The 27,074-nt window shown below is 32.9% G+C and overlaps 1 protein-coding gene across 50 annotated transcripts in view; it reads right to left on the bottom strand.

The window, feature by feature from the left end:
- The window catches only part of ANK2 (ankyrin 2), a 199,522-nt gene that overhangs the window by 47,736 nt on the left and 124,712 nt on the right, over positions 1-27,074 (bottom strand). For 13 of the 50 annotated variants that reach the window (XM_039338297.1, XM_039338309.1, XM_039338305.1 and 10 more), the window contains 9 exons: positions 26,272-26,370; positions 25,092-25,190; positions 23,721-23,793; positions 18,737-18,881; positions 13,929-14,031; positions 13,359-13,462; positions 6,248-6,472; positions 3,056-3,210; positions 982-1,193 (listed from right to left, as the gene is read on the bottom strand). In XM_039338297.1, coding sequence (XP_039194231.1) covers positions 982-1,193; positions 3,056-3,210; positions 6,248-6,472; positions 13,359-13,462; positions 13,929-14,031; positions 18,737-18,881; positions 23,721-23,793; positions 25,092-25,190; positions 26,272-26,370 — 1,215 coding nt within the window. Of the gene's footprint in view, positions 1-981; positions 1,194-3,055; positions 3,211-4,578; positions 4,678-6,247; positions 6,473-10,091; positions 10,128-11,284; positions 11,327-13,358; positions 13,463-13,928; positions 14,032-16,585; positions 16,601-18,736; positions 18,882-22,697; positions 22,755-23,720; positions 23,794-25,091; positions 25,191-26,271; positions 26,371-27,074 lie in introns of all 50 variants that reach the window. The other 37 variants (XM_039338262.1, XM_039338276.1, XM_039338267.1 and 34 more) reach the window with 15 other exon arrangements.

The raw sequence follows: 27,074 nt of genomic DNA on the forward strand, positions 1-27,074 counted from the left end.
TAAAGCTTAGAAAATATTATAAAAAGGGGCACAATAGCAAAAGAGGAGGACTGAAAAAATCCAGAGAGTTACTAGACGGCAGCAAATAAATTTCTGGGTGTTTAATCTAGATTTTTGCCACCATGACCTGGTAGCCGTAAAAATAATTAGTAATTGCACAATAATTTTAAGAAAGTGTTTTTATGTCTTTAGCATGTATGAATACATTTTTCAAATTTAAAAAATCTCAAAGAATTTTTTTACAAAAGGCACTACATAAGCATTACTGTTTGCGTGCTATGAGGAAAAAGGAAGCTTCAAAAGTAATATTCTTTCACAAGGCCCTGAAGACCTGGTTTTGCCAACGGACCTTGGGAACCCAGAGTGGGATAAAAGTAGCTTATTTGACTGTTGTCGCTGGGAGGTGGACAGTTATTGCTTTAACTCTTTTTATGTTGTTTTTTTTTTTTAAAATGTAAGTTGCCTAGAGTCACTGAAACTTCAGTGGGCGGCAATATAAATTTTTTAAATAAACAAATAAACAAACAAACAAATCTGGCAAGAACCATTTTACCTGCCTCTTAAAGAGGACTCTTTATTTAAATAAATGTTTTGAATGCATTATCAGTTTTACATATAATTATGAAGAAATTTGGTTCAAACATTTGCTACAAATTTTGGATATATAACTTAGTTAATACTTTACACATTATAATGGGGCCAGTTTCCTCCAGTGCTACTGGAATTTAGGAGACATAAAATGCAAAAAAAGAAAAAAATATCATAGAGGTATTTCAAACGTGGCTCTTTCATGACTTGTGGACTTCAGGCACGCTGGCTGAGGAATTCTGGGAGTTGAAGTCCAAAAGTCATAAAAGGGCCAAGTTTGAAGACCCCTGCCATAGAGGAATGATAATGAAATAGAATTACAGGAAACTACTCTTATCCTCAACAGAAATATTTGGTTCACCGATTATAATATTTTGATTTGTTTTCTCATACCTGAAGACCAACACGAATTCTCTTAGTTAATGCTCCCTCTGGAAAGACTGCTTGCACTTGTGGTACTACAGTACTGCTTAGTACACCACCCTCAGGGCCAATGAGGTTACTGTCTTGTTTAATCCGGGACACCACTGCAAAGTACTGTGGGAAATCTCGGGTGATAATACGGCAAATACGCTTCTTCTCCAGCTCTTCTGGGGTGTCAAGCACTGGGTGAAAAGAGCAAACATTACTTCAAATAGTAAACACTGCAATTGTTAAGAGAAAATCTTTATATTTATACACTTAATACAGGGGTGGGGAACAATGGCCTTTTATGACTTGTGGACTTCTGAAGTTGAATTCCTAAGCCAGCCATGCTCAGGAATTCTGGGAGTTGAAGTCCACAAGTCATAAAGGAGACATCATTCCCTACCCCCTGTATTAATGTATGGATTTCTTAATGCTTCAAAAAATATTTTAACATGAATGAGACCTCCTTCAGATAACCTAATTTCTAGGCATTTTTTTTTCTTTTCAGGATCACACAGAAGCTAGAAAAGTATGTTCTAGTGAACATCAGAAAGATGCTGTATTCTTCTGAGGTCAAAGTGCCTTTTCCAGATAATTTTCAAAGCTTGCACAGTCCTAATATACATTTACACACCTTTTTGCTAATTGTACTTCTAATCCTAAGAGGTGGAGCCAGAATAACTTTCTTAAAATTTGGTCTGAGTAGATTCAGGATTTGAATTTCACATTAACAGAACAATTCATTAATTGCAGCTTACACACAGTTATAACAGTTCCCTTTAAAAGCTGATTATGGATGATCTCATCCATATATTCAGGATCATATTGGGTTTATTATTGGATCTGTACTGATGCATATCAAGCATCACATAATGAGCAGCAAAACATCTCAAATTTTGGGGAGGAAACACCTGAGGCAGGAGTTGGTACATTCTATGACTCTCTGCCTAAATGACTTGTTCTGACTAATGAAGCTGCTTGGATGAGTAGCAAAATGTCTCAAAATAATAATAAGAATTAGTCAAGTTGCAATGTCGCAAGCTTCAAACAATTCTACCTAGATTACTGAGAATCTTCACTGATACAACGTATATGTTTAGAGGAGCTTGGTATGGTATACAATGTGAATTTCATCACAGATTTCATATTTGCTTTCTTACATTGCTTTAACATGTAGTCAGTAATGCAAATTTTATTAAAATAGCTTTATATAAAACACTAGTTTAAAATATGTTAACTAAACTACCCATAGTACACAATCCATGTTACTCCTAAATTACAATTTATAATGGATAAATGCTCCATGTTCCATGCTCCATTTATTGACAATTAGACTTCAGCACTCTGTACCTGGCTGACTTGATAAAGCAAACAGGAACAGATCTTGGGAACAATAAGATTGGAGACTATTAGGCTATCCCTGCACTGGGAAATCAAAATCATCCCCAAGAAGTAAGATTATGTAGTGTACAAAACTACATGAATGCATTTATGAGTCATTAGACCACCTGCGCCCCATTGGGTCATTGTTTTAGAGTTATTTCTTGATCAGATTCTCAATGCACTCAACAATGCCAGAACTTCTAATGTACTTGAAAAATTCTTAAAAATTTAGTAAGATATTCAGAGATGTACCTTCCTTGAAAGCAGCCCTTGTTGAACACAAATGTTTTATATGATTTTTATTTATAAAGTTTGCCAAATTTCAATTTCACAGAAGTCCTGTGTCCCAGAATTTGGATGCATTCTGTAAGTTAGCTCATTAAAGGTAATTTGTTTGAAAAAGTTTTGTTCCATGATGCACCATTTCATCCAGTTACAGACATGAAATGTTTAGTAGATAAGAAACTTCAGTATTGGAATTTGTTTTATATTGCATTTTGCTCTTTCTGAAAATCTGTTAACATTTTACTATTTTCATTATTTTAAGTGCATAAGTAATTTACAGTAACTATAAGGCCAATTAGAATTGCTATTTCTTCCAGCTAAGTAAGCATAGGATTTCTACTTTAATTTCTTTTTATTGTAACTTTAAAATCTTGTTTATAAAAACATGTACCTTCATCCATTCCATTTAGTATTTCATTTAACTCATCTTCTGTAAATTCACAGAAATGTTCTTTCCAGTTGTCCCCATTCTCACTACGCAAAATCACCAGCTCTCTTTCTTTACCACGTAATGCCGCAAAGTGAGGGATTTCAACAATCACAGGCCTATTACAGCAACAAATTACGTTAAAAGATTGTGACAATAGAGAAACAAACAGATAGTTTTGTTTAAAGCCTGTAACAAAAAGACCTGGAACTCTGCCAAGCTTCTTTATTATTCCTTGCTATGATTGTGAAAAAAGCATACTATAGCAATAGTACCTTCATACTGTAGTCAAGGATTATGATCAGCAAGCGTCCAGTTTTATTCTATATAAATAGAACCTTGCCAAAGAAACAGATATGAGTATTTTGAAATATGGAACTGTATGCAGGAATCCTTATAAAGAATGTTCTGTGTGTGTAAATGTTAAAGAAAAATTATGTTTTATAATACAGACAGTCCTCCACTTATGACCATAATTGAGCCCAAAATTTCTGTTGCTAAGCGAGACAGTTGTTAAGTGAGTTTTGCCCCATTTTACAACCTTTCTTGTCACAGTTGTTACATTAGTAACATGGTTGTTAAGACAATCTGGCTTCCCCATTGACTTTGCTTGTCAGAAGGTCACATGACCCCAGGACACTGCAACCATCATAAATATAAACCAGTTGCCAAGCATCTGAATTTTGATCATATGATCTTGAGGATGCTGCAGTGTGACAAACTTTTTTCAGTGGCGTTGTAATTTCAAATGGTCACTAAACAAATGGTTGTAAGACGAGGACTATCTGTAGAGGATAAAAGAAACCACTTTAGGCAACAGGATATTTTTGTCCTTTATTTGCATTGATTTTAACTGGCTCTTTATTTTCATTCACATTTTCAAATCTTTTTTTAATATGGTGAATATATTGAAATAATTCATTTCAGATTATTTTATAAATGCAAAGGTTTATAAATGTTTATTATGCATATCTCTATTTTATCATCTTAAAACACACTTTCCACTTTTCTAAACTCTGTAAATACATTGTTATTTTAATAATTTCACAAGAAGAATTGAATTATGTACTGCTGTATTTATTGCTAAATGTTATGTTATATCCAATATATAAGGTATCATACTGGGGACTATGGTAGCAAAATAATAATAGTAATAATGCAACAGATTCCTTTGCGCTCAGTCCAGGTTGCTTTGCTACAGACATCAAGCACATAACAGCAGAAGTGACTGGTACATACTATAACTAATATTTTCTCATGCTAAATCAAAGGTGAGGTCAAGGAACTTTAAGAAAAAGTAGAAACATATCACCAAAACAACAACCACATATCACAAAGGCTAGAAATGGTCCACTAAAGGTTAGGAATACATACTATAAAATCATAGAAAGGACAATGTCATGGGCACAAGGACATAAAAAATAATATTGCAGAAGGAGAAGAATGGGAAGGCCGGCATCCATCAATTTGTTTTAAGTCTCTCCTACCCAAGAAATTTGGTCCCTGGAGGCCCCAGCTGTAGGATTCGGCTGACCAAACTTTCTCCCTCATTAAGTGGGGGAGGAGCCGTAGGCAGGTGAAGTTTACTGAGTACATCCAAAGCAGCAGTGAAAGAAAGAAATAAAAAAAAAAACCTTTATGTACTTTTTTTTTTTAACCGAACCCCAGTGCCACTGTCTGCTCAGAGTGGAATTAGGCTTACACTGAACAGGTTTCTGCCTTTGTTCGTTTGTTTAAAAATGACCCTCTTATCACAGCAATTCAAGAAATCAGTCTCCCAAAATAGAGAAACTTATGGTTTATAGGTAGACCCTATGATACATTAGCATCACTTCTTGATATTAATGGGAGCCACTCAGAAATGATGAAAAAATGCAGGACAATATGGCAACAAGATTTGGTTTGGCTAGAAGTGTTCAGTGTCTCTGATTTCACTGCCAGGACACCACCCAGGAAAATGACATGGTATAGGATATGGACTTTAAGAAATTATATGAAAACTTTTCAATATATGCCAGTTTTCATAGACAATCCTCACAAGACCGAGAAAATAAAATAATCTTGGTCATTTTTAAATTGGAATTAACATAGGAACCTAAAGTACATGATGTGCATAGGCACTTGATTTGGATGTGGTGCATTTTTTATTTAAACCTGTATGTAGTTTTGAATGGAGCTTCATTGAAATTCTAGCAGCAATCATTCATTACTCACTGATTAAATTTAGGAATATTCTCATTTCCTTGCTAAAATACAGCAATAACAAAATAATAACTTGATAGGAGATAGATGCTTTGCCTAGTTATAATACATATTAGATTCCCTCTAAAAACCCCAACCTCTAAAACAAGATATTATTAGAAAACAACTCAGACTTAAAACTTGGTTAACGGCCTTAGATATGTCTAATTTGCTTCATAACAATTTCAACTGTTCCTTTTACACCTTCATCCTTTGGTTTCCAGCAGAAGCCATTCATTCATTCTAAGCGGGGGGGGGGGGTCCTTTGATCATCCACTTTTGGATGCCACCACTGATAAGGGGAAAATTTGGTAAAATAAAAGTATTGAAAAGGATAGTTTCAGCAAAAACAAATAACAGAAGGAAAACAAAGACAAAAATTGCTGAAACATTTGCAGCAAGTATGATCTTTCTGTGAGGCCTTGCAATATAAGGATAAAATGCAGTCAGAAAAGTGGTTCTATTGCTTGGTCCCAGAAAAATCACTGGTTTCTGCTTCCCAGGAGGTCTCAATTACTGACAAAATACCTACTGAGAGAACACAAGTTCCTTGTAAAGGGAGCATTAGCTTGTGTTGCATTTTTCAACAGGTATTACCATCTGTATTGACAACATTTCTGCTGCTATTTTTATTTAACCTTCAAAGAGAATAATTAACTGATGTATTATAACAAAATGGGTTTTCTTTTACAGCTCAGCATGGCTTACACCAGTTGATTTCAGGAAGCGCAGTAAACCTGACTTGTTGCTTTAAATTAAAAGGTACACAAGCTGATTGAATTATTAGATCCTTTCTGTGCACTGCAAATCTTTTCACTTCTACTGTTAAAATGCCAAACCACCCCACACTGGATCAAGTGAAATTATTATTTTCTTATTAATTAGTATTTGGGATTACTAAAGGAAAATCCTTACCCAAGAAATTGAGCACCAGAAGGCCCAACTTCAATAAGGCGACTGGCAAGACCATCTCCTTCCACCATTGGAGGCATTGTGGCGAGTCTATGGCGTTTGACCAACCGGCAAGTAACTCGAGTTGGAGCACTGCATTTCCGAGGTGGAATAATGATTCGAAGCCCATTGTGTCTGCAACCCCGCATAGCACCACCTCGAGCATCAACCATAAAACTGACCAGAAAACTGAAAATCGGGAAGAAAAACTAGGCATGAAAATGAGTTATAATGTATGTATGTTACAAAAATATTTCAGAAGCAACGTATTTTAAATATGTATACTAACCATTCTTAGTAATCAAAATTAATAATATTTATGTATATTATGTACCTATAGTTAAGCTGTAGTTAGAGCTTTTAATTAATTGCACAGATAAAAAACTCAGAAATATTTTTATTATTTTTAGGGAGTCAAACCAATTAGCATAATACTAACAAAAACTCAGTTGATTAATTTATACAAGTTGTCCTGGGTACTACATAAAGTGCTGCAGTAACATCCAGCTCTATAACTTATGCTAATTATGTTGATTAGAATATTATGTATAAAATAAGAATACAACAAAATTATTAACAAAAAAGAAAATATGAAAAATGGGTAGCAGTTTTCTCAGTGTCAACTTTTGTAAATGTTCTATCCTAGCAAGGAGTAAAATCTCTAGGATGTTATAAGACGTTGGAATTCTACCCATATAAGGAACCTGATGCACTATACTTGTTATTTGTCATCTGAAGTTTAAATGTAATAAGAATAATAAATGAATTTGACAACTAGCAAAATATAATGTAAAATGTAAAGAAATATGGCCATGTGTGGGGTGGACATTTTTCATTGATATCTTCTTGCAATTCTGTCCCCTAAGGTAAAACTAATAGATAATATAAATATTTTGTATGAAAAACACATTCTGAATTTATTTTTTTTAGAGCATCTACTACGTTTTGATTTCTTTCCAAGTCAATATAACATGCAAAATATAAATAAGCAAATCAATGTGGATGAAGATGAAGAACCATGATCTGCCATCTTGAAACATGCCATGCATCCTACGTCTTTCCTATCTCTCATCTCCAGGGACGTCTGTACCTTTACCCCAAAGCATTGTTGTTCCTCAATAAAAAAAAATTAGCAGTTACAATGCTCCATGTTTACAGCTACAGTGTCAACCACACTTTCTAATTTATGGTTATCATGTAGCTATACTATACAAGAGTTATCTTGCCCAAAGGAAATCAGGAATCCAGGAAGGGCATTTTATTTCAAGTTTCAAAGAGAAATGGACTGTAGACAAACAGTTGGTAGTTTTGTAGTATAAAATTGCACAGAGAACAAACAACACAAAGTTATGGAAGAGTGCATGCATTGGTGGTTTCAACAAGGAAATAATATATTTGCTAAAAAAAAGTGTTATTGTTTAAGGGTTTTGGACTTTGAGGGGGCTGGAAAGTAAGTCCCATTTTGACTAATGAAACTTAATTTCTAATAAATTTGCTTGGGATTTCTGTGTTTACTTTTAAATGTGCATCGATTATCTTTTCCTAACAGTCAAAGTTATATAACTGTATGTCCTAGGCCTGTATCAAAATTGCATATAGTCAAATCCTTGATTTAGTAATTCTTAAACCTTTCTAAATAATTCTAACAAATATTATCTGACAATTACAGGATGAAAATAAATGATGCACTTGTCCCAAATATCTACCCCTATCTTTTATACTCCACTGATCCCCCAGTAAATAAAATAATGTTCAAATATTCCAAAATTTTGTTAAATCTCAAAATCTCCCGAGATTCTGCTTGAAAACATCAAATCTTATACAAATCCACTAAAAAAATGACAAAGTTTCAAGTTTCAGATTAATTGTCATTGCCGAGTCTGGAAAAAACTGCCCATAAATAGTTCAATTCAATAGTTATTGGAAGAGGACTCCCTGTCTGTCCGTGTGTTTTGTTTTTAGCAGAACATTTTCTTTGCCATGAGACGAAAGGGCCTTTTTTCATGCTATACAAATATATTATTAACATCCTAAAAGAATAAATCAGCAGGATGCTTCAGAATCTAAGGGAAAACATATCCTTTTTTCCCATTTTTGTAGCAAGTATTCAAACACCCTTAAAAACTATACTCTTAGATCAAGAGAAATGCTTAAATTTCATTATTTCTGGCTCATAGTTTAGATATAAGAGACTATTTCTTTGGATGTACATATTTTCATTTGTCTTCTTAATTCATTTAAGTTGCTCATATTAAAGGAAACAAATGATAAGATTATTCTAGGCAGAATAATTCTGATAAAAACACACACTTTACATAAATGTCACACTTTCGGATAAAGCAGAAAAGATAATATTTTTTTTAAAAAAAATTATCAATAATTTGAGATTGTTCCAGGAAATTTCAATTTTAAACCTACAAAACATGGTCTTTTTTTAAAAAAAAAATAAAGTATCTTATTATATACCCCAAAGTGCCTATACAATCAAACATTTAATTTAAATTACTACCTTTCTCCCACAAAATAGCTTTCTGGGAAGAATAAAACTCTGCACAGCTGTGCTTACAAAAGATATTTGAGAAGGATGTGACATATGGAAAATTACAAAAAAGATTTATATTAATAAATATAAATTAGATGCTTTAGATGTCTAAATATGATTTTCATGCAACCATAATCAACAGCCACAGCCAATTAACTGTGGATGTGTATTTTTTTACTGGGGGAGATGGGAATAAAACACTCTATGCATAATGAGCTCAGGTACAATAGTTAGTCAGACAAGTAGACATGCTTGTCACCATAAAGATGGAAAGGACAATTCTTTCTGGAGTATTTCCACAATACCCCCAATACCAGAATTGTATTGTATTGACCATGTCAGGCAGGGAAAAAAAGGAAGGGGCAGCAACCAGTTAGTCAAGAGTGTAAAATAATAGAACATTTCTCAAACATGTAAATAGTAATAATAATAAGGTCAAACAGGAGATTCTGCATTTTAAAATGAAATGAAATGAAAAGATCACTAAAGTGCCCAATTAAAACCTAATGAGAGCAGTTTTTTAAAAATGAATATAATTCAAATTTTTAATAGTAAAGCCGGGTTTCAAGCTTATAAATATGTACTCTCTTTATAGTCACATTTATTTTTACATAAGTCAGATTTTAAAAGTTTTTACTAAACTTATTAGATATGGGCATATGCAGTGCGTTTTTTGTAAAAAAAAAAAAAAAAAAGGTGCCGGAACTCACACATGTCATATAACCCGCCTTGCCTACCCTACAAGGTTCCATCCAAAAAAGGTGCCGGAACTCCATTCTGGGCGTTCTATGACAAAAAAAGCCCTGGGCATGTGCATGTTAGAGCTTTTGGAAGAAAAGCTAAAGTAGGGCTGCTAGTTTCACATGAAAATCACTTCTTTTTATTGAATGAATATTTAACTGAAGGTCTAATTTTCTTCCTTCAGAAATGTTTCAAAACAAATATATTTTTAAAACAAAGTCAATTACTTTAAATTGCCAAATTCCAGTAGCCACAATTCTTGTGCAGTGCAGATATAAAAACTAAAAAGAGTGCATTTTGGTCCTTTGGAAGGCTTCCTACAGGAGTATTAGTCAATAATTGTATTGCTATTCTATGAAATTAAATCTTAGCTCAAATGATAAAATGAAGAGGATCAGTCTCCTACACTAAATAATGAATGAGATCAAGGAAGTAGAACATCTGAAAGTGAGTAAATTAAACGGATGGTAGAAGAAAGAAGGGAAAAGGAAGTTAGCATTAACATGAAATTATATATAAGTTCACCTGCTGTTTTCATTGTCAAAATATGGAGAGGTGTGGCTGCAACAGAAGAGACAATTTAGCAAAACAAAATAAAAAAGAATGAATGAATGAACAAATGAAATAAAATCAGTCAGAAAAGATATCTATCTACAAATGGAGAAGATGAAAACATTAAACATACAATATGAAGAGCATATGCAGTAGCGAAGATGAAAGATACATTCCTTTGTAACGTCTTTTAAATGGTACTCTTATCCCTAAAATCATCTAAAATCATCTAAATGTGGAACATTTCTTATGAATGTTCTAGGAAGTCCACAGATGTCAAGAATCTTCTTGCTAGTCATATTTATTGTGGGCATGTTTCAGTCCACTTTTCTGACATTCATGCATGCATGGATGTATGTATATAGTTACAGAGCTTTTATGATAATCACCATTATACAGCTGAACAATAATCATTTGCCTCCATATGATAAGCCAACAATGTTTTAATTAATCATGGCATGACTTGCTAAACTGTTCTGCATTAAAAAAAAATTAAAAAAAGAACAAAGCACAACTTTGCAGCAGCAAATTGTAAAGACCTTAACACTGACTGCACAGATATGTTGACTGCTAAAAATTCAAAGTTCAATTAAGTTCAATTAAAGTTACCTCTAGGTAATTATATATGCTTGCAACTTCTCAACTTATGTCAGTGGATATTAGAGAAAGTGAATTTAAAAAATTACCTTCAATCTTACATCCCTTTTTAATTCTTTTTTCAAAAATCTGCTCACTAGTATTTAATTGCACATATCAGTTCCTTTTCAGGTTATGCTGATCTGAAAATATTTTGCATTTATTTTTCCAAGTGTTTTTTCTCCATAATTTTTAGCTCAAATGCTGTCACCATTTCCCTAATCATTTTCATTCTAGAATTATTGCAACATATGATTTTCCTGTTCGTAGAAAAGAAGAACAAAATTTTCGTTTCTTTCTTCATGGTGCTGATCTAAAATTAACAAATATGTCATATAGACTTTGTGCACTTATTTGACAAAACTAACTTTAAAAAAGAGTTTCAGAAACTTTATAAGTATATTACCACTTTTTAAATTTATTCGATTTAATATTTTTTTAATAAAGCTTGGTTTCTAGCTGCTAGGTCCTGTTTCTTATCAATCTTTGTGAAGATACTATATTAGGTAAAAGCAAGAAATATCATTTACCTTGTTAGCAATGATCCAATATCCTTTTTGGAAGACAGGCAGCTAAGAATAACAACTCTAATTATTTGTCAATTTTAAGTACTAGTCCCCTCCATATACCTCCCATCAAAAAAGAAAAAAGAATCAAAATTTGAAAATTCTCTAAGAAAGTAATTCTAGAGCTAGTTTTTCTACAACTAAATATATTCATAAAAAGTATACACTATTTGAAATTTACTGTTACAATAACTGCTATAGATCCAATTTTGTAGCATACACACACACACACACATTTATCTGTGTTGTTACAACATTGAATTAGGATCACTCAATCCAGAATCTTCTTGCCAAAAAGAAGAACTGACCAGGAATATCTGCATAATAGAGATTGTGCACATATCTTCATGTATATGCACAGATTGCATAGACAAAGCCGATGAATAAGCAGCTTATTATAAACTATAGAGACTACAATTCCAAAAAGTGGAAGACAATACTATAGAAGCAATTCCAGTCTATCTCTAATATACTAATATACTAATTTTACAATTTTAATATACTTGAATATAAGATTTCTTTGATCCAGTATTTTTTTCTAAATATAAAGAATACTATAAGAATGCTGCTTAAATACTTGGAAAATGTTCTTCTCCCATAGAAGTAACTAACTTAAGACAGCATTGAATTTTTAATTGAATATATAAATCAGTTGAATACATTGAATTTATATTCATATTTCCCATTCCATATCCCTCAAAAAATTTCTATACAACTTTTCCAGTAAGTTAACATTAAATATGCATAGAAAAAACTTGCTAAACTGGCTACTGTCTACAGTCATGCTGTTCTAAGAGAAAACTTACAGCTGTAAGCCAAGAAACAGTTCACATTCAGCATAATATGTCAGTAATGCTTTTGCCCCTAAGCTTTGATGCCAATCATTTCAAAGCAGGCATTTGTCTAAATTGATTATAAGTGCGCAGCTGTTAACAAAATGTGCAAAAGATCAACCTGGAATTGCTAATCTAAACAATGTAAATGAAAAAAAAAATTCCAAATGGTTGCAATATTTAGGTGAACCTGAAGATTTCTTACAAGTTTGTTTAAAAGGCCATTAAGGTTATTTGTCTCTCACAATCCCCTACCTCCAATATTATGAAAATTTATCATTAATTTACATGTTTTATCACACACAATTCATGAAAATGTTTTTTTTTATTTTTATTTTAAAATACATTAGCTTAAAATATATCTTTTAACTTTTCTGTTTAAATCTCATTCCAAAAGTTAGCATTGTGATATTTACACTAAACCCAATAAGAATAGTTCCATTTTCACTTCATTAAAGAGCAGTTTCATATCCATACAAATACAGGTTATAAAGTTGCTTTATCTGCTGTAGTTTTGGTTTCAAGAATTTTTAATGGCTTCTGAATTAGAACCATACATTTTTAACAATTTCCTTTCTGCAAGCACCCATCACTTGCACAAATGGAGCTGCGCCGGTTCATGGGCCACTTGCATAGTCCAGTTCCAAATGAGCCATGGGCTGGTATTGGACCGTAGCCTGGGGGTTAAGGACTCCTATCTTAAGGAATTATCTCATGGTTCTCTGTGTTGAAACTTAAATTTAAAAATTGATCTGATCAAACCTGGTAGAATAATTAATACCACATCCACAAGTATTACAGCAAAAGAACCAGAAAACTGGATACCATTTATTAGCTGCTGACAATTTAACTCCAAATATTTTCATTGTTTATAAGTTGTGAAAAATAACCTACCACAATACCAATACCAAATAATTTCAGAAGTTCATAACAATATTTAGAAGTTTGATGTCTACCTTATTGTATGTTCAAATTATTGATTTAAATCAATTTCAAATAGGTTTAAATGGGATGATCATAAGAAATAATGTTTTTTAACCATAAAGCCTTTAGGATAATCAAGAATGACTTTTCAACAATTTTAAAAATATCATGACAAACATGACTGAAATTTAAAATATGGTTGAAGATTAAGATTATTATTTTTCATTAATGAAATAAATTAATAAAAGATACATCAAAAGAAATTAGTTCTGATTACTTACCCAGAATGAATAGGGCTAGCAGAAAGCGTTATGTTGTCCAGATTATCAGGACTCCAACTTAAACGATATGAATTTCTCTCACCTTCTTTAGCTAATGCGGATATCTGAAAAAGCAGAGAAATGGGTTTCCTTTTTTTTCTTTGCATTATCTTTAATCAATCCATTAAAATTTTTCTATGTTTGGATAAAATATATTATTTTAGATTAATAAAACTCATGAGATAGAAAAAAACAATGTTTTAATTGCATTGACTGATTACAATAACCCTAAGGTAATAATATAATCCCATTCATGACTACTTAGACGGAGTCAAATGCAGCTTACTCCTAGATAAATGTATACAAGACTGAAGCCTTAAACCTTCAGAAAAGTCCACTTTTAGATTGAATTGATAGAACTATTTTTAGAACTATTAATTTTAATATAAATTTGTTTATAATATTCTAGTATGCTATTATTTACTATCTAATTTTATTCTAATACTCCTTTTCAAATTCCTTTCTGTATAACAAGGAGTATTATAAAGCTATATATTGATTAGATTTGCAAAATAATCTGAGACATCTTACCTGGTGACTTGGGATAATGACGGTGTCATCAATCATAGTGCTGTCCCTCAAGTACGAGGTATGGCTCAGTGTACGGGACCTGTCTGAACTGAAGGATCGCAGGCTGGTAGATTGGTATTTGGGCAACATTTTCAGCAGTTGTGATGGTGTGGTGTAGGATTATGAGCAAAGCACAGGAGTGAAAAAAAGCATGCTATTAGCAAATAGTGTAACTTCCAGGGGAATTTTTTTTAATATACCCTCTACTATTCCTTGGAGTTTGTCATGCTTCTGGGATTTCCATTCGAATGCACATGAACAGAATCACAATATGTTCAATTGTTTGCTTACAAATACATCATGCATGTTTTGTGACTAATCAGTCCTACATGTTCTTTTTTTTCTGATAGAAAAATCCATTATTTGTCTTTTAGAACATGAGGGAAGTTTTCTAGAAGAAAAGCAGAAAGGATCCCCTGGAAGGTACATAGAAAATGGCCAGCCAACTGCTGTTACTACAGTGCAAGGTTTTTCTTTTATATGCCAAAAGCATTTAAAAGCTTGCAACCACATCCACTACTTATCTCTCTCATACACAGACAAAACTATAGAAAACCATTTGCTGAAGCAATGAAAGATGCAAAGCAAAAAAAAGTGACGTACACACAACTAAAGTCTGACCTCAATTGCCCTAGGTTTTGTCATTTTGAAAACCAAATTACAAATATATTAAGCCTTCTATGATTTACATATAATTAAAGAATATACAGTATATTTCAAATACTGATTTTGACATTTCTATCATTGGAGTAATGCCAGATTATAATTCTCATTTTTTCTAATTGCCTGGAATCATTGCAAACTTAAGGTTTCAAATACTGATAAACATTAAAATATTACCTAAGCAACACAATTTACTACTTCATCATGCTAAACTATACAGATTCTTCAGGGCTATGTGCAAAGCAAAATATTGCATAAATTGTAGAAAATACATATAATGCTTCTATTTTAATATTTCTTATACTGCATCAGTTGGCCAACTCTGCAGCCACTAAAATGTATGATCATCCTTCTAATTTTGATTAAATGAAACTAGACACAATTGAATTTAATAAGTGGATTGATTCCAGACAACAGAACACAATTCATGTTCATGAAACCAAGTTTCTTTTTTCTTTTCTCATCTCTCATTTCAGCATATTGCACAACATATGGGAAACTGCTAACATAAATCACATTTTCCTTATGTAATAAAACCAGCTAAATAAGTTTAGAATGGCAAGTTTAATAACAATCTGACTATAGCCAATGCAAGGGGTAATTATTATCTTATATTCATCATTTTTTCCTCTGAAATATTATTTGTAACAAAAGGATATTAAAGGATATTAAACAGGAATAAATAGTGTGGCTTATTAGATCACTGTGGCTAATTCCAGTCAGAAATCATAGTGAAAAAGGATTTTTTTTCTGTCCCATGCTATGTTCTTAATACAGTTAAAGAGTCCCATGACTTTCTGCTGTTTTTTAAAATGAAAGATATGAACCATATCCCATTATTGTTCCTAAATCTATAAAAATTTGATGGGCAGTTAAATTGCCTGTGATAACATTTAATTTTACCCTTTAAATAAGCAAATTCTAAGTAACTGGCCCATTTTATACTTCTGTAAATACCAGAAGCAGTGACATAAGTGGCTGGCAAAAGATTTGATAGCCCAAATCCATTATTTATCTGTTAATAATGTATTCCAATAAGTAACAAACATTCATACATAAGGACTTTATAAAACTAAAATTATAAGTTTTGGGGGACAGCATTTAACTAATTCTAGTGTTTGTAAAACAAAACCTAGTATTTGTTTACTACGTATTATAATATGGGAAATATAATTAAATACAGGATTCTTAGTATAAAATAGGAATTTTGCCACTACAAAGATAGTAGAAATTTAAGATGAATTTGGAGTAAAAAAAGCAAGTACCTTCTTCTGTAATTAATTAAAAATGCACTATTATCATACTTGAGGTGAATTTGATCTGACAGAAAAACCTTCATTCTATTATTCTGTCTGCTTCAAAACTCACTATTACTTTACCAATCTTTCATCTTTACAACCCATGAATTTTTCAGCTTTGAGGCAGCACAAAATAAGAACATAAATTTACTCCTGCACTGACACAAGGACTTTTTTTTCCTGCAGTCATCAATGTTTTCCCAAAGAACTCATTCCTATTCCACCATACACAGAGCAAACATGCTTTCTCTTTATTCTATTATTTTCTTATCTATTTCTGATACACTTCATTAAGTTAAGAAAAGTAAAAATAACTATATGGGAACATAAAGTGACCAGAAAGAGAAGTATTATAGTATAGTACCCATCACCTCCCCCTGTAAGAAGTAATTTGGCTAGTAGTAATAAGTATTCACACTGTGGCATTTTTTAAAGTTGATTTTCATTTAGCACTTTTTTAGATTATGGAGTGTGATAAAACTTTGGTTGATCTAATTACTAACTGTTATCAGAACAGATTTTAGTTGTCCTGTAAATTTCACCAACTCTAAAATGCTTTTCCTTGGCAAGCTTGCAAAATGGAATTGGGGGGCGGGGGAAAGATAGATGCCATAAGGGAGAAGAGAAAGCATTGCTTCCAGGCCTCATAATACGTACCTGGGCATAGTACTATTGAAAGCATAAAAAGGAAGGAAAACAGAAGGAAAAAACCATGGAAGACTTTTAAAGATCCTCTGAGATTCTAGTGAATAAAATGAAACGGTTCTTGAAATGTGGTTCTGTAGGTAGATGGTAAGTATAAAATGTCCTATAGCAGAAACCAAGTGGCTTTGAAAACAAGCTTTGTTATCTGTAATAATGATCCATTTTTAAAGCAAGGTCATTTGTCAGGTAGTGGCTACATATCTACTTACTATTAAAACTCCTTGGTCTGTAACCTTCAATTGCATGAAACAATGCATCATAGAGCAACACTTTTTTAATCAATAAATCTCAAAGGTGCAACTTCAAAAATGCATCTAAAATTTGGGACCTATTACTCCTGTGGGATTGGGATTTGAGGAGGTCTTCAGGCTCTCTAAGCTTGGTTGTTTTCTTGCAGATGTTTCATTACCATACTAGGTAACCATCAGTTTTAGTAGAGAGTGGGGTTTGCTCTCATTTTATATTCTAATGGCTCAAGTCATTAGAATATAAAATGAGAGCAAACCTCACCCCCTATTAGCATTGATGATGTTACCTAGTTTAGTAATGAATTGTCTGCAAGAAAACAATTAAGCTCAAAGAATACTAAGAACCCCTCATTTCAGTCCTGAGCTACAAATATTATCCTTTATTGGACTGAAATTTGGGAAACTTGTAGCTACTTCAGCCATAGTAACATGATCATAATTTTTCATAGTCCTGGCAACTTCCCACAAGAAAAGCCAATGGGGAAGCTGGCACGAAATCAGATGTTACCCCAGCTTCCACTGTTTTTTTTTTTTTTTTTTGCCTACCTTTGTCACTTGTGTAAGTTTAGGTAAAGAAGTATCTCTGAAACAATGACCCAATGGGTCATAGATTGTCTAGGATTAACATGAAATTCTGGGGAGCCAATCTTGGCTGAAATTTAAAAGGTGCAACGCCAGTATATCTGGAGGACATGGACTGTCTTGCCTCTTATGTATTCACTGTATATAGGATCCTGTGAAAGTGCTTAGATAAATATATTTGGGCTGTACAAAACATGTGAACAAGATGCTTCACAATATGCAGTAGTATAAAAAATTTAGAATGGTTAAACTAGCTGCATCTTTTGTAAAACTCACAAGGCTGTTTGGTATACTGGTCTTGTCTGTCTCCACACATCTGTGCATGCACAATCACTGTGATTCACTGGGAAGTTGATTCTAACTAATATGCCTAAGTACCGTAGTTTTTTTTTTCTAGAGTTTTCTCCAACCTGGAGGATCTTTTAAAAACCTCTGCAATGATTTGTTTTGATGTAATTTTGTTCCTTGGTGTGAAGGAAGGTTGACAAGATGCAATATTATTATTCATGTTATTCTCATCTTTTTTTTTTACAATACTAGGTAGATGTTATACCTTTTATCCAACAGAACTCATTAGAACTTATTAAATATGTAATTATTATAAATGCTTTTTTGGTTGCACAATCACATTTTCATTTATAAACCTGTTTTTATTTTTACAACGAAGTCACTGTTGTATTTTCATTTTTAATAACAAAGGATGGAAATTTATTTTAAAATCCTCTGCTCTGAATATTTCTGATAATTTGCATTAAGTCTAAATTCTTAAATTAAGAATCTACTGACACATAAAGAAGAAAGTAGTCTGTTTTTATACTATGTGATTGCAGAGTTCTGAAATCCCTAAATCCCTTTGTTTTTTAAAAAAATCTTTATTTAACTATGTGTTTCTAATGCAAAAGATAAATACATTTTTTGAATCTATGATGCAAGAACTGCATTACTCATTGTGTTCTTTAGATGTTTCTTTTGTTCTATGGTGAAAAATGCTCTTTTACAACCCAATATCTAAAAAGCAGAGCTCTTGGAAACTTATAAAAGAACAAATAGACATTTACAATTGTTACTGCTAACATCTTTTTCAGCAGAGTTTATTTTTCTCCTTAATGAAGTATGTTTAGGTTAAATCTCTCCTGAAAACTTTTTCCTAATGCCTTTTAAGAAATAAAAGAGATCTATTTCATCCTTAGTAGACATCTGATTTTGAACAGCTGCTCAGAAAAAAGAATACAGATGCAGTAGGAAAATTGCTGCATTGTTCATAAAGCGGTACCTGTCAGAGCGGCCTCCTTCCAGGCTGTATCTCAGGTAGTTCATGCCATCTAAGAACTGACTACTAGGTAAGGAATCATCACCTAGTTCCTTCAGATCTTCAGGTCTCAGATATTCTCCCCCATCTCCTGTCATGGTGTCATCACCTTCATTCAATATACAAATTCCCAAAATAGTTACTAATAGAATTCTTTTAGTATTTGAATGAAACACATATAAAACAGACATGGTTACTGTCACTCTTGAAGCACAGCAAGCACAAAGAATTAATACATCTTAAGGAAACACTAGTCAGTTTCACAGAATTAAATTAATATAAGCTTTCTAAAAATCACATACTGTACAATCATTTGTCTTGTGTCAGGGTAAATAGTATTGGCAGAACTAATTTCATGAGTTTTACTTTAGTTGTTCAACTCAATGGGATTCTGGAAGAATTTTTGAATATGTTCAATATAAGAAAGGAGATGTGTCTCTATAAATCTATAAATCAAAAATGATATAATAATGACTGAAATATGCATATAGTATTATAATGCCATATTTCAATTATTATTTGTCATATCATTTTTTTGTCGTCTTGGTGGAACTCTCTGCCTTGGCCCATTGTCTGAAAATCTGTTTTTTAGGAAGACATTTGTTGTACAGGAAATGTAAATCTTAACCAGTTAACCAGCAGCTAACAGCTAAAAACAGCATAATAAGTGCCACAATAATAATCTCATAATTGGCTTTGTATTATCTGTTTTAATAGTGGTTTTCCAAGATCACAGGCAGTAATCTTTCCCATGACTTGCTATCTAATTATTTAAATTGCAATGCCAGATATTGATCCTGGAATTATGAAGAGCATCATGTGTATAACTGCACTGTGGTTTCTCCCACAGAGAAATAATGAGTTCTGTGAAATATTTTCATAGTTCCTAGCAGTGTAATAGATATATATTGTCTTCCAAGTCCAAGTCCAAAAGCTCGGAATTCAAAACCTCTGGTCCCAGAGACTGACCCTGCAACATTATCCTGGGACACGTATATTCGCCTTCATTCATCAGATATATGCTACATGCATTTACTGGGAAATTAAAATAGTTTCACTGACAATTCATCAATCTTCCTGGTTTGATGTGATAATCATATTATCTTCTTGCCCATCAAGCAACTGAAGTTAATTAACAGCTAAATAGGACATTATCTTCAAGACAGTGAAGAGATTTCTATATTGGAAACATTATAAAAAGCAATAGCTCTGGTTTTGGGTATTTACTTTCACTCATTTTACAGTGTTGTTCTTCGTATAAATTTTGTAACCATAGCTACTATTCAGCTGAAAGTTGTGAAAAATATTACCCTGCTGCTTTAAAAAGTCATGTTGTCTGGCTAAAGACTCAAAGAATTAGGAGTTAAGTAATTGCAGATGAACATCATATCTTGTTAGTCATATATAATTCTGAAAGCACATCAGGAAACTAGGAAATTAAAAGCATGAACATCTGCTTTCACTTCATGATGAAAAGTGAGACTGTCAAAGGCCACAGCCTACAAATGTCCATGTGGATCTTCTGAAAAGCAATAAATTTAGGAATTGTCTATATTAAATAAATGCATTGCATATTCTAATATTTTGCATGTGATAACTCTAGAATTTTTAGAAAGCTATTTTATTGAAAATCTCAATAATATGATTAGCTACCTGCTTTAATGCCAAATCTATCAAATTAAGAGTCTCCAGGAGCTACACAATCCTAATACTACATTAAATTCTTCCCATTTTTCTGCCCTTTCAATTTTCTAACACAGTGTTTGGGCAATCTTTTCAGCAGAGGCCTCAGCATCTTTGATCAAAAAACATGGTGGACGTGATCATAGGATCAAAACTCTACATCTTTTTTATATGCATGAGTAGGATCGTATTGGTTGGAAACATGTAGAAGAGGCCTTCATCCTGCAGTGGATAGACAATGGCTAAAATGATGATGATATGATATGATATACATCAAAAGAGTGTAACGTTTTACTTTCACAACTGCTATCATGAGAGCTTTTTTTTTTTACCCTCCCCTTTCTTTGGGATGCTTTATTTCTTAGATCTGAAGTCTGTATGCTGTGCTCAGTGATGGATAGAAGACATGGAGAGAGTTGATGAAAACATCCATATTTCATTAGTCTCTTACAAATCATTATCGTTAGAAGGGTGGAAGAGACCTTATCAAATACAGCTAATTTACCATTTCCTACTGCATGGGAATATATGCATGCATTGCACATATATCTAATATATGTATATATCTATCCTGCATATGAATATATTGCATAGAAATAGAGAATAGCATTGCTGCTTAGGAACCGCAGTCTTTTCTTCTTCCCTTCATGCTTCCTTCCACAGCTATTTCTGCTGATGTTTAAAACTGGTTGTTCAGATAGCTCAAGCCTTGAGAGTATATACAGCCACTCTGAGTGATTCTACGATCAATCATAGAAACCTCTCAGAGGACCTGCTAACAGAGAAAACATCAGAATTGAGCAGCTGTATGCCAGCCTTTTGGAGAATGCCTTATTATGTGATTGCCTCACTCAGCTACTATAGTAGTTATTAACTAACTCATATGCTCTATGTGATTCTGACAGAAGCCACGTTTTAGAAGAAGAAGAAATAAAAATAGATATGGACAGCATCTACAATGAGGAGAGCAAATTGGGGCTTCTATAGAAAATTCTAAACAGAACCTGCACGTCTGACCATCTTTGTCTAAGTTGCTACCTTGCAACAATAGAAACAATACAGTGAAAACAAATCTAAAACAATTATCACTTACCTTTGATAATATTTATGTTGGCTTTTCAAATCATACACTATGGACCTAAGTATCTACAGGTAGTCTGATTTAGCAAGCACAATTGGGATAAACAACTTTGTCAGTAAGCAAAGCAGATACTAAGTGAAACTGCAACTTGGCTGATGATATTATTTCAGCTTTCCCTTTCTTTACAGACTGTGAATGTCATAAATACAGGGATTGGGCACAAAGTTACTTTTTCATCACTGTTGTAACAGCAAAGTCACTAAATGAGGCCGTTGCTAAGCAAGGACTACTTGTACTCTATCACCAATGCTCAATCATTAAATCCACCAAGTAATTGAATTATGTTGATGCAAATTATACATAGAAAGCTGTGTTTTGCATATTATACAGTAGCGTATGGGCTACTTATTGCAGAACAGTGTAAAGCAGGGGTGTCAAACTGGTGGCTCATGGGCTGGATGTGTCATGCATAGGCCATGCCCACCCCAGCTCTGGAAAGACAAAAAATGCCGCAATACTTCATGTGACGCAATCAAGTTTGACACCGTGGTGAAAAGCATAGCAAATAAGGTGACTTGTAACATTTCTACTTCGAATATGACATCATTTATTAAGTCAACTTTCTTCTCAGTGACTGTGTTATTCTCAAAGCTTCATCCTTTTATATCAGGCATGTCAAACTCGCGATGTCACATGATGTTGCACGACGTATCGAGACTTTTTCTCCATTGCCGGCAATGGGGGTGGGCATGGTTTCAGTGTGACACATCTGGCCCACAGGCTGGCAGTTTGACATGCCTGTTCTATATTAATCAAATTAATAATGCTAAACTGCTTAAAATCCTGATATGCAAAAATATGTTATAGTGTCTCATTTTGCTTTAAATTAGTGACATGAAATTATAGGAATATTACACTTCTAATTAACATTGTAAGATAGGCACATTCCCAAGACAATAATCAAATTCATATTAGTAATGTTTTAAACTATTTTCCTCCATTTGGAGAACAGAGGGTGGGACAAATTGCAAACATGCACAGATGCACAATCAAATTTAATGCCTAATCAGTGTTAGGTGGTCAAATGTATTTTTAAACAAGGAAATCATTAAAAATATTAAAAATATTTTCTTTGTACTCCAACAGTTGTTTCCACAGTACCTGCATCACTAAAGGCTTCCTCGTCAGTGGAATGGTCATAATCAGAATGTTTTAAAGCTGCATAATACATACATTCATTTTAGGGGAAAATTGTTTACAAAGGAACATATAAGGATCAATTATACCAAAGTTGTATTTATAGATAATCCTCATTTAGTGACTACAATTGCTTCCAGCGACTCAGTCATTAAGCAAAGCAATTGTTAAATGAAATTACTTGTCCACACTACACTTATGACTTTACTTCAGCAATCAAAAGCCTTCAGTATGAAATTGTCAAATCTTGTCAGTTTTAGGCAGCAGCTGCAAGCAGAAGTTTCTAACCAACTAATTAAGGTCACTGAAGTGAGTTTGTTACTTGCAGTTAGCACATTTAGGGATGTGCCGCACTGCTGAAAAAAGCAGCTCAGGAACAGGATAGTGCAACACATCAGGGACAGGACAACACTGTGATACAATACTGACTGTAACAGTGAACACATGACTGAAAAACAAATGCTGTGAAGATCTTAAATGCAGGCATTGGTCATAAAGTTACATTTGCATTACTGTCATAATTGCAAACAGTTGTGTTTGAGACAGTCACTAAATGAGGAAGACCTGTGAGATGTTTCATTTAAAAATCATGCCATACATAAGCTATATGCTCCATTTGGAGAACACACTAAGGAACAACAATGTCCGTATGCTTGCAGGTAGGTAGGTAGTTTACACCAAAGAAAATGGCATTGGGGTGGTTGATTTTCCCATAATTGATAATTGTTAGTCCAACTTAATCAGTATTGTCTTCATTTCCCAATTTTACATGCCCAGCCTATTCAAATCACAGATATTTTACTTTATAAGAAACATGTCTATAGCTGAATATATATTTTAGTAAACTTGGTACGTTTCTCAATTTATATTTCTATTTTCAGTAAGATATAACTACTTTAACTTTTCTATAACTTTAGCAACTACCCATGTTGAAAGCAACATATTTTATAAATATATACATTAATAAGTGGTTTATAATGAACTCACCTTCCTCATCCGAAACATCCAAAATTTCAGTCATAGTCTCAGGTACATTGAGCTTGTGCTTCTCTGTGACAGTCTGTAATAAGACAAAAAAAAAGAGAGAGATAATTTCTTTCTCTGTGTGTCTGTCTGCATGATTACAGAAAGGAAGATTGTATTTAAATTCCCCCCCTCCCTCCCTCCTTCTCTCCCTCCCCCCCCCCCCCTCTCTCTCTCTCTCTCTCTCTCTCTCTCTCTCTCTCTCTCTCTCTCTCTCTCTCGGCAAAAGTATTAAGTGATGAGATGCCTGATTTTCAGATACTCAAGTGCCTAAGCATAAAGCCACATCAAAAAGACATTCAAGTTGGTAGTAGATTTGTTCAAATATGACATTTTCCTGTCAACAGTAAATTCTTTTCCTAAACAGCAACTTTTTGGACATCATCTTAAGAATTGCTTGAAACTGCTTTATTTTTCAAAAAAAAAAGTTATAAAGCAAGATATTTTTATAAAAAAATGTTTCACTCTCACCATTTGAATACCTATTCCCTAAGATAATTTTAAACACAATGTTAAAGATATTTGTGAACCTTAACAGTCTGTTCTACTTAAAATTGTTCCTCCTTCTCTATAAATATCAACAGTCATGTTACTGCCAAGCACATGAATCTTGTTTGCATCTACTATTAAAAGGACTAAAAGGTTATTTGTAAATAGTAGGCTTCAGTGTGCTCCACTGTATAAGCTTGCCAGATAGAGAACAAAATAATTTCAATATTTTAAAATACTACAATTATAAGATGAAGAACATTCCTGCTCTCAACCCATACTAACAACAAATATAATATGGGAAATGGCAATCAAAACTTTAAGAGGGATATAGAATTGCCTCTTAATTAATAAATAAAATATTCAAAGTAAGCAATGAATGAAGCACCTAGGAAATAGATTTAAAGTATGATTTAACTGGATCTGTATTGCCTTCCTAGTTACAAAATATTTATTCACTTCTTTTTTACAATGTGAAAATCTTTCAATAATCAGAGATACAGAAACTGCAGATTCCTATATTGACTGCCATAGGACCCTTCTTCTAAATATCAGAAAGAACAGATAATGAAAGGTGACCCAAATAACTAAATTTGAAATGCAATGCACAATTGACATGAAATTTAACTGGAGATGTTTGGAGATTTGCAGAAAAGGCATAAATTCAAACAACACTCTGGGGTATGTTTAATTACCTTTATGAATATGCTTAATACTTATCCATATGGATATGCCCATAAGTATTGAATTACACTGGACATAATTAATTTATCCTTTTTTTTTAAAAAAAGACCTCAAATAAGTAAAACCAGAATAAAATAATGGAAAAACATCTGCTGTACTCACAGTTGTAGTGGTGATTACTTCCTCTGTTACCACCTTTAATGTATCTACCACTGAGATGTATCCCAGACGCTTAGCAATTGCTAAGGCAGTGTTGCCATTCTGAAGGAAGAGAGAAGGAAAAGTAATACTGTGATATGAACCAATGAGATCACACCCAGAACTAAATGAACCAACACTTCCATCCAAAATAAGTCATTTGCTATGGAAAAACCCTTTGCAACTTTGCTCAGACTATAGCAGCAATTGCCATGGTAACATAAATTCAGAACATCTGTCTGTTATACTGTATTTTTTTAAAAAATGTACACTTTTAATAATTTAACCCACAGCTTTCTGTATCGTATTAGATTTTTTTAATTTGCTGCATGTGTTCCTGTATAATTTTGACAATGCTTTTATTTGGCAGTGATTTTGATAATGGTATTAATATATCCCAGATACAGCAGGAATTTAAGAAGTTCCAACTCAGAAATATTAGATCAAATATTGACGTGGTACAGCTGATACACACCCAGAAAAATAAAAATAAAATAAAAAAGAAAGTATATTTGAAACATGTCTCTTCATTTAAAAAAAGAAATACACAATATTCAGATTCTAAAGTGGGTTTTTAACTTTAGGAAAAAGAAGAAATAACTTGGATTTAATTGCCAATGTAATAAGTTACTACAGAAGTGATAACTATTGTTCCTATCTATATTGTTTTAATATCACAATATTATATAATCAATCAGAATTCCTGTAAGTAATTCTCTAGGAATTCAACACTGTAAAAGTATAGATATATTTCATCAACATTTATAGAATGATCGGGTAAAAGAAACCAATCAGATCTGGTTCCGTTGCAGTGACAAAAATATGTCTATGTGATAACGTAATTTTTTCACTATTATGTTATGTTTTTCAGCAGCCTCATGTTTAATCATAAGCATATATGTGCAATGATATCCATTCTATAGTTTAAAGACTTCCTGAATACAATACATACCATTTTTCTTATTAAATTATTAATTATAATTTCTTTTTAGCTGACTTGTGCATCTTCTACAGGTTCTCCAAGTACTTACATCCATTCATCTGCTCCCAGCTGACTAAATCGATTTACTTTCGAAGACATTTTGGAGCTCAAAACTTAAAACAAATCATTGCAACTATATCATTAAGTAGCCTACAACCTTACCGCAGTGACTGCATTTGGTTTGGCCCCATGTTGAAGAAGAACATTGATGATGTGAGTATGGCCTTGCTGAGCAGCTTGATGAAGAGGAGTATATCCATTCTGAAATTAGTGGTAGTTAGCACGTTTAAGAATATAAGCGGACAAAAATCCTATAGTAGATTTATTTTAATATTCTCCTGATTTCACAAAAGTATTAATCACAGTGATGTCAGCTGTTTTCATCAGGCAGCAAACATCAATAACCAATCTTATAGATTTTTCATGTAGCAATTAAGGATAGAAGGTAGGCTAACATCTATCAAATCCCTATTAATTTTTGGAAATTAAGGTTAAAAAAGAAAATAAGATAAAAAAGACATTAGATTCCCATTAAATATGATTGTGTTAGTGTTCTGTAGAATTGTAAATTATGACCCTTTTATTTGGGTCTACATAACTGTCCCTTCAAGGTGCTGATGTTTTATTTAGAGTGGGGGAGGGGAAATAGGATAACTAAAGTAAGCATTTATATGTTTTGCTCCGTATTACACATATTCTGCATACCTACAGCCTCGCAATTCTCACAGCATTTTACCTACAGCCTCGCAATTCTCACAGCAGGCTCATTTTGGCTGGTGTTTTTAGCATTTTTTCCAGGTATGTTATAATCTTTTACAAGTGTAGCAGCCAGATCTGTACCTAGTACTTCACAGCCAGACATACTATATACATTTGTGTAATGGTATTATGTTTGAATTTTTATTTTTAGTTCCTTTTCTAGGGATCCCTGTATAAAATACACATTTTTCACAGTGCTCTTTACT

The sequence above is a fragment of the Crotalus tigris genome, unplaced genomic scaffold (genome assembly GCF_016545835.1).
Source record: "Crotalus tigris isolate CLP2741 ecotype Arizona unplaced genomic scaffold, ASM1654583v1 scf7180000017695.2238764, whole genome shotgun sequence".
Lineage (NCBI taxonomy): Eukaryota > Metazoa > Chordata > Lepidosauria > Squamata > Viperidae > Crotalus > Crotalus tigris.